The sequence below is a fragment of the Hylobates moloch genome, unplaced genomic scaffold (assembly GCF_009828535.3).
Source record: "Hylobates moloch isolate HMO894 unplaced genomic scaffold, HMol_V3 SCAFFOLD_17, whole genome shotgun sequence".
Taxonomy (NCBI): Eukaryota; Metazoa; Chordata; class Mammalia; order Primates; family Hylobatidae; genus Hylobates; species Hylobates moloch.
In genome coordinates, this window is record NW_026652292.1 from 72,113,426 (window position 1) to 72,125,719 (window position 12,294).

General features: G+C 39.6%; 1 protein-coding gene across 4 annotated transcripts in view; it reads left to right on the forward strand.

Annotated features, from left to right (window-relative positions):
* The window catches only part of BOD1L1 (biorientation of chromosomes in cell division 1 like 1), a 59,334-nt gene extending 55,500 nt beyond the window's left edge, over positions 1-3,834 (forward strand). For 2 of the 4 annotated variants that reach the window (XM_032135344.2, XM_032135343.2), the window contains exon 27: positions 2,439-3,828. In XM_032135344.2, the coding sequence (XP_031991235.1) occupies positions 2,439-2,556 (118 nt within the window). In that variant the 3' untranslated portion in view covers positions 2,557-3,828. Of the gene's footprint in view, positions 1-2,371 lie in introns of all 4 variants that reach the window. The other 2 variants (XM_032135347.2, XM_032135345.2) reach the window with 2 other exon arrangements.
* Positions 3,835-12,294: the final 8,460 nt, after the last annotated feature.

Here is a 12,294-nt window from a genome sequence, read left to right on the forward strand (position 1 = left end):
TCCTCACCATCAGCACCCCTAGTAAGTCAGATCCTTTCCATCCTGCTTCAGCCCATTTTCATCTCTTCTTCTTGCTGCACTTCTGGTCAATATTGGGCACTTGAGATGCCACATAGCATTGGTTTGGTATATTCCTTTTATTTACCCCTCTGAGCTGTAGGTTTCTTTCTTGAGATAGGAACTTGTCATACTTTCTATACATTATCATATTCAAAAATAAAAGTCTCTTCACTGTACACAAAAACTGTTTTGACCTCTTACCACATTTTCATCTTCACAGCGTACTTGTAATGTATGTATGTGCTGTTTTCCCCACATTCTAGAAATGAAAGCAAACTATACTACCCGGCACTTTCACATACATGCTCTCATTTAACCCTCAGTGAGTGAATTGTAATAGTTACTCTTATTTTATATGTGAGGGAAAGAATCTCAGGAAGGTTTCCAGGCATACTACTCAAAATTGAACATGCAGTCAAATCACTTGAGGCTCTTGGTAAAATGCAGATCCTGGGTCTGCAAGTCTAGGCTGGGGCCTGAGAGTTGGCATTTCCAACAAGCTCCTCAGTGACCAGTGCCCCTCCTCACAGACCACATTCTGGGTGGACTAGAAGGGCCTGGATAAGCTACGAAGCTCACATGGCTGGGGAGAAGCAGCCTGACTCAGAGCTTCTGTTGGCTGTCACTTGGCCCCCAGCACAATACTGCACATGGCACCTTTACTGAAGAGGTGTTCACTGAGTGGCTGGTGGCTTTCCATGGAAACAGTTTGAAATGGATTATCAACAAACACATTTTCAGTCATTGTCAACACATGCCAAAACCACATCATCTGCAACAATTTTTGACTCAATTTGAGTTTATTTACTTTTGCTGTCAAACAAGAAACGGAAGACGTGTCTTCATATCACTAAGAGTCCCATTTCTCCATCTCCTGCAGTGTTGGTTTTCCAAGTCTTTTATTCATTGACAGGACATTTACTGCCCACTTGCCATGTGTTGGGCATTGCACTAGGCACTGGAGTTAGAAAAATGATAAATCTCAGCGGCTGCCCTAGAGAATCATCATGTCTAATGGAAGAGATATATGTGTATAAGACTTTCAAACTGTTTTTGGCAACAACCCACTATAAGAATGTTTTGCAATACAGCTGGTGCTCACATTCCTGCTGCTGTAACTGAAACAAAATTTTCATGAGTCAAATTTTTTTTTTTTTTTTTTTTTTTTTTTTTTTTTTTTTTTTTTTGAGACGGAGTCTCGCTCTGTCGCCCAGGCTGGAGTGCAGTGGCGCGATCTCGGCTCACTGCAAGCTCCGCCTCCCGGGTTCACGCCATTCTCCTGCCTCAGCCTCTCCGAGTAGCTGGGACTACAGGCGCCCGCCACCACGCCCGGCTAATTTTTTGTATTTTTAGTAGAGACGAGGTTTCATCGTGGTCTCGATCTCCTGACCTCGTGATCCGCCCGCCTCGGCCTCCCAAAGTGCTGGGATTACAAGCGTGAGCCACCGCGCCCGGCCATGAGTCAAATTTAATAGATGTGATACGAGTGGTATTTTCTGTTGTGTCCTATTAACATGTTGTTTTAAAATATTGATTGTAACTTGCAGTTTGAAAAAACACAGCAGACAAATTACAATGGTAAACGCTGTGGTAAAGACCTAAAGTATTCATATCAATAAAGTCGCATTTCTCTGTGGGGGATTCCAAAGATGGGGCATCTTGCTTTGTGATGTGGAAGGTGCAGGACTGCAGGCCCAGATGGTGCACAAATAGAAGGCAGAACTTTAAAAGGCTCTGGATGATTTTCTCCTGAAAGCATCAGAGACCCAAGAGGAACTTCATACATCTCCAGGACAGTAACATGATTAATTGGAGTTTCCAACAAATAATTTTAATCACAGACTATATCAACAGGGTATGCTGGTGATAGGGAGATTGGTTAGAATGTTCTTCTGAAATTCCTGTGCCTTTTCTAACACAGCTATTTTCTGTAATACTGTGCTACAAAACATGATTTTGCACTTGGTCTGACCTAGGTTGCAATCCTGCTATGTTCTTGCTAGTTGTTTGAACTTGGGACAGTTTGTATATTGGTGGGACCCGCTGTTGATGTCTTTGTTTTATAGATGAAAGAACTAGGGCCCAGAGAAGGAAGTGGACTTGAGCACCATCAGCACCTAGAGTGTGGTGGAGCTGGAACCAGAGCACAGGCTTCAAACTTCTCTTCCAGTGTCCTGTGTTTGTGTGTGAGGTTGACAACAAATAACCAGTTAGTTCAAGCTCTTCGCGAAGTAGCTCCTTTTCGTGTATAAATGTTACTGGGTTTTCTTCTTCTTAGCTGTCAAGTTCAAAACTCTTCTATTTTTTTAAGGAACTCCCAAGTTATTTGAAGCAGCTGCTTTTAAACCTCACCATTGCCTTGACTTTGCTTAATGCAGATCAAAGACACAGCTCTCCCCTCCTATCAAGCGCAAGAGAGAAGTCAGCCCTCCTGGGGCCCGAACAAGAGGCCAGCAAAGGGTGGAGGAAGCCCCTGTGAAAAAAGCGAAGCGATAATCCTGACCACTGCTGCCCTAGGCTTATGGAGGAACACAGTGGAGAGGAAAGAGACATGCCTCAGTGGCCATAGGCTTCTCTTTAACCAGGAAAAAGATATGCATGTGCTGTAAGTCCCTAGGTGCAAGCTTTTTCTTGTTATGTTTTAAACAGCTTTATAAACTATTGTTCATAGAAGATATTATGTACATTTATTTCAGATAAAGGACAATAAGTTTACTTTGTATCTGAACTCAAAACAAAGTAGTTGTATATTTTAACATTCAAAATTGGGATTTCCCAATGTGACACATCATGAATGCAAACCCCTCCAGCCCATCAGACGCCAGGCTGCCTACTGGTAATCTGTGTATAGTATATAAACATGTAAAAATAGGTTGTATTTTACTCTATGTATGATGCTAATCAATGAACACTTTATTTATTTTACAGAGAAAACTTATCTGTGAACTTTACTATATATCTGTTTATTTTACTTTATTATTTTTTTTTAATAAAAAAGGGTTTTAAATGCTATGCAGTCATTAGTAGAAAATTTTTTAGGACTCTGCCTGCCCTGTAACTATCTTAATATGATCTGGCAGAAACTCGCATGTATCCAAGTAAAGTAGTTTAGCTAAAGAAAGGTTCTTCATTGCTTTTCTGTTCACAGTTGTGGCTCTGTTTTTTAAGACTGTAACTTGTTTTTAGATTATACTTGCATCTGTGACTTTACTACCAGCTGCATTGACATAAAACAGGTTCTGGTTCAGGTAAAGTTGCGTCAGTCACCTGCAGCAGAAACCCCTCTTCATTCCTCTTCTCTGTGTTCATTCCTCTTCTATGTGCTATTCTGAAGCTTCTACCAATACTCTTTCCATATTGTCTTTTTCAGTGAAGAGAAATGCATTCAAGATTAGGTCCCTCCTGTCTATCCAGTTTCAGGATTTTATGTTGTTTTATACACAATTATTTCAGTATAGAAACTGGCTTTATTGCCAAGTGTTTTTTTAAACATGTTTTAACTCTCATATGAGCAAACTGTCCAACTTCAGTTTTTCATAAGATTAAACTTCTTACGATCAAATTTGTCTCTTGCAATGATGTGATGAGTTGCCAAATAATTGAGATTATTTTAAAATGTTTTGTTCATATTCTTGTTTTATAATTAAAATTTACATTCAGTGTGTATGGGTTTTTTTTTTTTATTTTGAGTCTTAATGTAAGGTGGATATTTCTGTCATTTTACATGGTTTCTTACTGAGATTTTATATATAAATTATAAAATGTTTACCAAAATTTGAGTGGTAAGAATTTTATTTGTGTGTTTTAAAATGTGTCTGCATGAAAACTATTTCTTCTCTCTAAATAATTGGTCTTAGCTGTGTCATTCCATGCTCACATTCAAATTTGAATCAGTGATGGCCTTTCTCAGTAGAACTGAACTCGGTAGAACTGAACTCAGTAGAACTGAACTTGGTAGAATTGAACTTGGAAGAACTGAACTTTAGATCCAGAAAGGCCCTTAGAGATGAGGAACATGAGAGTTTCTCTTTTTTATGTATATGGATGATTTTTAACCAAAACTGAAAAATCTAAAGTGATTTGTCTTAAAAGTAAGAAATGCAAATCAAAGCCACAGTGATGTACTATCTCACACCAGTTAGAAAGGCTTTTATTAAAAAGTCAAAAAATAGCAGATGTTGGCGAGAAAAGGGAATGCTTATACGCTGTTGGTAGGACTGTAAATTAGTTCAGCTCTTGTGGAAAGCAGTTTGGAGATTTCTCAAAAAATTAAAATTAATTACCGTTTGACCCAGTAATCCCATTACCAGGTATATGCCCAAAGGAAAGTAAATTGTTCTACCAAAAAGACATCTGCACTTAACATGTTTATCACAGCACTACTCACAATAGCAAAGACAAGGAGTCAACCTAGGCGCCCATCAGCAGTGGACTGGATAAAGGAAATGTGGAACATACACACCACGGAATTCCCTATAGCCATGAAAAGGAACAAAATCACGTCCTTTACAGCAACACTGATGCAGCTGCAGGCCATTATTCTAAGTGAATTTACTCAGGAACAGAAAACCAAATCTAAAATACAAAATATAAGTAAAAAATGTAAAAAGTAAAAGGGTAGAAGCTGAACTAGTTTCTAAGGTTTCTGATTCCTTTGGTCACAGTCTTTGCACTGTCAGTTTTAGATTGGTTCAACAGGAGTGCATTCTGAAATTGCAGTCTTACTGTGACACTGATGTTATTCAGTTTAGTAATGGCTGCTGTGGGCATGACCCTATAGGGACCGAGTAGTTGGAGTGTGAAGAAATGCTGCCTCTCGATAAAACTGGAACTAAATCGTGGAAATAAATGAAAAATTTTATGATGGGGAAGTCAGTTAGACCACATACCTTCCAATGGTTCTAATACAAGACTTTGGAAATAGGTGGAAGCAATTCTTAGTCATCACAATGAGTTGCTACTACTAGTATCGAGCAGAAGGAAGGAGGTCAGGAATGCAAAACATCCTGCAATTTACAGGACAGTCCCTGACTCCAAAAAAAAATACCCAGCCTAAAATCCAGTAGCTTCCACTAACTCACTGAGAAGCACTTGCAGACCATCTCCAAATTTGACATTTCCCAGGCCTTGGCTTGGTTACCACTGCCACTGCCTCACTGCTTCTCCATGAGCAACCTGAACAAGAGCCCACCTGCTCTTCCCAACCCGGAGTTGAGACAAGGCTAGGAGGATCACACAAGACTTAGTGAAGGCAGCAGCGTGCCCTGTGACTGAGGGCGATGTGGCTCACAACGATGGCCAGTTCCTCTTCAGTTGAAGTTGGTCATCCACAACCACAATCCTTCCCTGCCTGCTTCAGGCCTCTTTCCTCAGGGTGGTACCACTTGACCTCTACCACCTAGACTTTACTTAAATACTAGACTCTACTAACTGAGGTTTACCATAACCACGCCAATTAGGAATGCTCATCAGGTAACACTCCTCTTCCCAATGAGATCTCATGGCAAGTTGGTGGCAACACAGACTGAACTCTTTGTCTTCTAACCCCCAGGCCAGGGCTCTTTATATGAAAGCCCATGGGAGGGAGGCATTGATCTTTCCACCTCAACAGCAGGCTCACTGCTCTTAGGACCATAATATATCAGAGCCCTTCCCCAAACATCTCTGCCAATGATAAAACCTAACTGATTCGAGGTCAGAGGGAGATAGTTCTAACTAGAAGAAATGCTGGAAAAGGTTGCTTTTTTATATTTTGGTTTTTTGGATTTTGGGATGTCTTGTTCATCATTTGTACAAGAGCACCTTACATTTACTAAAATTACTGTGTAGCCATCTTCATATGATTAAATCAAGAACAAGATGCTTTTCAGAATACACTGACAGATACTGTTCTCAGGGGAAGAAAATAGTTCTAGAACCAGCACTTTTCCCACTGAAACTGCTGTGCTAGGAAAGGACACATTTGTTGAGCTACTACTCTGCCCAACACTAGGGACTCGAATGTTGGCTCAAGTCTCAAGGGCACAACCACATGAAGCATTGCTGGGCTGCACTGGCATTGTCACAGAACAGCAAACAGGAGAAGAATACCTTCCTTAGAGAAGCAGGACAAAGGACTAACTCCTGGCAGATGAAGGGAGGAGTTTATTTTTAAAAGTCTAAAATGGAGTTTCAAGCAAGGTTGGAACCTAAAGAGTATTTTGGAAGCTGAAGAGCAGGGACGACTGGAGACAATAATGGATGCCATTTTTACCAGTAAGTCAACCTTTCAGAAACTTCCCGAAGAAAGATACAGACAATACTATCAACATATCTTGGCATTACACAAAACGCTAGTTCCAAGAGATGCTTCCTCACATGATAGCCCTTCTTGGAAGTTCACTGTGCACATTAGCAAATACAAATTCTAAGAAATTATGAGAGGAATCAGGTTAACTTTGTTGAACCCAGAATTTTCCAAGGTTATTAAACCTTAGAATTCCTGCTTGCTTTCCCTAAACCACACACACAGGAACTTAATTTAACATCCATGGAAACTGATGTTGCACAAAACTTTGAAAACCTTTTAGAGTTTCAGAATAGCCCTGTGGAAGAGTATCATACACCCAATTTCATAGTTGGGAGAATTTAAGCACAGGGCCGTTACATAGCTTGCTTAAGAACACACATGTGAAGCATAACTAGGATTGGAACCAAAGTCTTGTTTAATGACTTCCTCCACTTCATTCACCTAGCTAATGCCCACAACAGATCTAAGTGGAAACAGCTTTCCCTTGACATTCTCTTGGAATATGTTTGATTTAAAAAAAAAAAAAAATAGCAGCGGGCATGGTGGCTCACACCTGCAATCCCAGCACTTTCGGAGGCCAAGACAAGTGGATCACTTGAGGTCAGGAGTTTGAGACCAGCCTGGCCAACATGCCAAAACCCCACTTTTTATGAAAATACAAAAATTAGCCGGGTGTGGTTGTGCATGCCTGTAATCCCAGCTACCTGGGAGGCTAAGGTGGAAGGATCGCTTGAACCCAGGAGGCAGAGGTTGCGGTGAGCTGAGATTGTTCCACTGCACTCCAGCCTGGGAGACAGAGGGAGACTCCATCTCAAAAACAAAACAAATGTTATAAAATCTTAATTTTTCTTTATTATGTGAGCAATGTTTTGATTGTAGAAAATTAAAAATAATAAAGAGGAAAAAAAATCACTGGTAGTCCCAAAGTCAGATATTATCACTATTAACAGCCTGATGTGTAATTCTTCCAGGCCTTTTTCTGTTTACCTATATTCAAAACTCATATACTACAAATCATTGAATCTAAAATGCTATTGACTATAAAATGCCCATGCACCATTACCTTGTATACTATGAGGAAAGAGAAACACCGTAACACAAAAATTAATGATGTGCTTAATGGCATGCGTGAATCAGTTATATCAGCTTGTTGCTTTAAGATGTCTCTCCTCAGTTACAAGGGATTTGGTGATTTCTCCACCTTTAGCTGTATGATTTGTCATGTTTTAGGCAATTCTTTGCACATATCTCAGGAACAAAATGTAACAACATCACCTACTTGTAGGTATCTTCCTTTCTTAAGTCACAGAAAGCACGTGGTTGTTGCTTTCTGAGAAAATATAGAATCATACTTATTTCTCCTTTCTAACACTGAATATTTGCCTCATTGATATAAAATGTATTTCTCATTCCTTGGTTCCTGTGCCTTTCCGAGTACACAGTAACTCCGTTTTGATGCCAAGTCATACTCTAACCTTTTAAAAAAACTTTAATTGGTGTTTAAAATCAAAGGATCTAGAACTAATGATATACATAATTCAGTTGAAGTGATATATGAATAGTTAGGAACAATATCAGGCATGGCAATGACAATGATATCATAATTGTCACTTGTTCAATAGCAATTTCAAGATACATTCTAACTTCAGAGCTGTTAAAATACAGGGGAAAAAGCTGCCTTTGAATTAATGAAATAGTAGATTCTTTTTTACATAAATGAGATTTTACATATCCACCTTTTTGCCCTTTTAAAAAATATGTCCATCCCGGGGCCGGGCGCAGTGGCTCACGCCTGTAATCCCAGCACTTTGGGAGGCCGAGGCGGGTGGATCACGAGGTCAGGAAATTGAGACCATCCTGGCTAACATGGTGAAACCCCGTCTCTACTGAAAAAAAAAAAAAAAAATACAAAAAAAAAAATGTATGTCCATCCCTTATCCCAATTGTACCACTCTTTTTCCCCCTCAAGATTACCACCATTCTAAATAAAGGTTTATTATTTTATAGCTGTTTATCAGTTTTACTACGTATGTATATATCCCTAACAATATATTCAGTTTTAAATTTTTTTGCTTTCCAAATAGAATCACTTTTTGGATCATTTGAGACTTGCTTTTGCCTTCTACATTATGTTTTAAAATTCATCTATGTTAATATGTATAGCTCCAGTTGGATTCATTTTCACTGCTATGTAGTATTCCATTGAAGGAATATATATTATCTCACTATACTAAGCCATTCACCTCTTACTGGTCCTCGGGTTATTCACAGATTAATTTGCTTTTTTTTAAACATTTTTATGAAGCTTCTCTATGGTAGAGTTTCCTAAACTTACAAATTTTGTTGTATATACAGAAAGTGGTATTTGTAGGCACAGGATATAAGTGGAAGGACCAGGCTGGTTGCTGCCTAAAGAGACTATCAGCCTGTTAACCAGAAAAGCAGACCACTCAGCTACTTTGAAGCTAGGGAATTAATATATCTTTACACCTGCATCCATTATTTGCACTAAGATATATACAGCTTTCTGCTCCATGGTACAACTGCTAATTCCTAGGATAAGCATATTTTCAGTTTTGGAAAATAATGCCAAAATTTTTCCCAGATGCTTGTACCATATTGTACTCATACCAGTAGTGTTTAAAAATCACTTTCTAACATTGAGTAGTACAGGACTTCTTGATTTTCGCCTATCTAGTAGGGATAATATACCTCATTGTGGCCTTTATTTGCATTGGTTACAAGAAGGTTGAGCATGCTTTCATGTGCTTATTTTCCATCCTTATTTCCTCTTAGGTGAAATGCTGGTTCATGGTTTTTGTCTATTTTTCCATTTGGTTATTTGTGTTTTTCTTATCAACTTTTAGGAGTTCTTTATATATCTTTACATATTCAGGATATTAATCCTTCATGTATATGTGTTGCAAACATATCCCTCCCCCAAACACACAAACACACACGGCTTATGTTTTCACTTTCTTTATGGTACTTTTTGATGAACGGTTTTTAATTTTAATATAATTGATATAAATTTAGTCTTGTGGCCAGCTTTTTTTGAGTCCTAAAGACTCAAGATCAAATAGATATTCTAAAAGTTTTAAAGTTTTGCCTCACATTTAGTAGATAGAGAGGAAAGGAAGAGCTTTGGCAGCAAGCCAAGTATATAAAAGAATCTAGGTCAAACTCTCCGAGGTACCCCTAGATATTAAAAGATGGTCCAAGGCCAGAAGGCATCTTGCTGAAGACAACTCTCCACCTGTTTCTTGAGTCCTCCTGATGCAGTCTGGACTCGCTGCCATCTCATCCTGGAGGCTCCTCTAATCATTGTCCTAGGGTTACCCTTCACTTCTCTTCCCATTGGATCTCCTAATACCCATATCCTATGTCTTCCTCTTGCTTGTGTACTCCTGTATTTTACTGAAGCACCTGTAGCATTCTGAGCAAAGGTCTGTGCAATAGCATAAAGGATTAACTGTTAAATCAGACTCTTGAATCAGAGATCTTACCCAGCATCAAGCTTTACAAATAATTTCAAGGATATAAGTAGTTGTTAGGCACAAGTGAAGCACACAGGTCCAAGCTAGCCAACTTATTCCCAGGCCCTTTCTCATCAGGACACACATGTGCCTAGATTAAAACATGAGGTCCCAAAAAAAAAATCTGGAGCTCCATTACTTAGAAGAAAGCCATTTCAGTCATGGAACTTCTCTATTCAGATGGTTACATAACTTGTGTGATACTTTCCAGGGAGCCATGTCCCACATATCAATAGATTCTAAGGGATTTTATTTGGTTTTTTGTTACCATAAGCAATTCTGAACAGACCAGGTATATCTTGCTAAAAACATTTCATAAGTGCCAACTCTCCTACTAGTAAACACCACTAGCTGTTTTCCTGGAGGTCTATCCTTATTAGCAAGTTTACAAGGATTCGTAACTAAAGGTCACCTTTCTTTCAGAGGGGTGTACCCCTGGTATTGGATGCAAGGCCTGATTCTAACTATATTCATGTTACCATATTATAGGAAATAAATTTTGGACCTTGTTTCAGTTATGGTCCAGTCAGTTATTAGAAAATGCACCAGCTATTTGAATAAATAACTGCTGTTTATTTTAATGTGTCCTCCAAAGTTCATAGGTTGGGAACTTAACCCCAATGCAACAGTGTTGAGAGGTGTGACATTTAAGAGGTGATTAGGTCATGAGGGCAATGGATTAATGTCATTAACAGGGGAGTAGTTTCGTTATTGTGAGAGTGGGTTTCAGCCCCCCTCTTGCTAGCTCATGCTTTCTTTCCTTTCTGCCTCCCACTTTCCATCAAGAGATGACTCAGCAAAGAGGCCCTTGAAAGATGTCAACCCTTTGATCTTGAACTTCCCAGCCTCCAGAACGATAGGTAAATCTCTCTTCTTTACAAATTACCCAGTCTGTGGTATTCTATTATAGCAGCACAAAATGGATTAAGACAATAATTTAATGGGAACTAGTTAAATAGCTATTAGAGAACTAAGAGGGGAAAAGGTAACACTGATATAATACAGAGTTATTTCTGAAAGCAACCAGGACTATCTCCGGGCTTGGAGAACAGAAAGAAAAAAATTGAGGTTATTAGAAGTTTGAAGGAGAAGCCCTCCAGGGCTGGGATTTAGAACCTAAGAAGAGGTGCTACCCAGACAGTGCTGGTTATCTTTGAGAGAGGACAACGTGGCTTGTCCTAGGAGAGTGGGTGGAAAATTGGAAACTGGAACCAAGTGCAACTGTCATCATCTGCCGTTACTGAGATGAAGAACTATTGCTGGAGTGATGCTAACAAAAGAGTGACCAAACAAGAAATAAGACGTCTTTTCAATCTCAGCCTTCTGGACTTCTTCAGCATCCCCTATTGACTGAACTTAACAGTGGGCCTGCTGGCTAGGGAGAAATCTGGCTTGCAGAATCCCAATCCTAGCACCATAAAGCAGAATATAGAAGAGTGAGTTTGGAGTTAAGAGACAATAGCTTAACAATCAGCACAGCCACACTTCTGACTCTTCTTATCTATCCCATCCTTCAATACATATTTCAACTTCAATATAACAAGAACAACTTGTGGTGGCTGGGCACAGTGGCTCACGCCTGTAATCCCAGCACTTTGGGAGGCTGAGACGGGCAGATAACAAGGTCAAGAGATTGAGACCATCCTGGCCAAGGTGGTGAAACCCCATCTCTACTAAAAATACGAAAAGTAACCGGGCATGGTGGTATGCACCTGTAGTCCCAGCTACTTGGGAGGCTGAGGCAGGAGAATTGCTTGAACCTGGGAGGCAAAGGTTGCAGTGAGCCGAGATCATGCCACTGCACTCCAGCCTGGTGACAGAGCAAGACTCCATCAAAAAAAAAAAAAAAACCTGTGGCTAGTGGATATCACTTATTCTTTAGTAAACCCAGCAGTGCACATTAAGTATGCAATTCAAGTACGTAATTAATCCAGCATCTGGGTGTTTCGCTGCAGTAGGGTCATTATAAGTACCTAATATTGCCATGCTATGTAAAGTGGAAACTCCAAATACATTTTCCAAGTTCTCCAGAAATCATTTGTGTCCTCATTTGCTCAGTTTACATCTGAAGGATCAGCTTCTCAATTAGTTTTTAATTAATGCATTCCTTATGACCACTAGTAGAATTTGTGCAATGCTGTTTTAAAAAATGTCATTGATAGGGTTTGGCTGTGTGTCCCTACCCAAATCTCATCTGAAATTGTAATCCCCAAAATCCCCACCTGTCAAGGGAAGGACCTGGTGGGAGGTGATTGGATCACGGAGGTGGTTTCCCCCTATGCTGTTCTCATAATAGTGAGTGAGTTCTCATGAGATCTGATGGTTTTATAAGTGTGTGACAGTTCCTCCTACACACGCTCTCTCTCACCTGCTGCCACATAAGAAGTGCCTGCTTCCCCTTCTGCCATG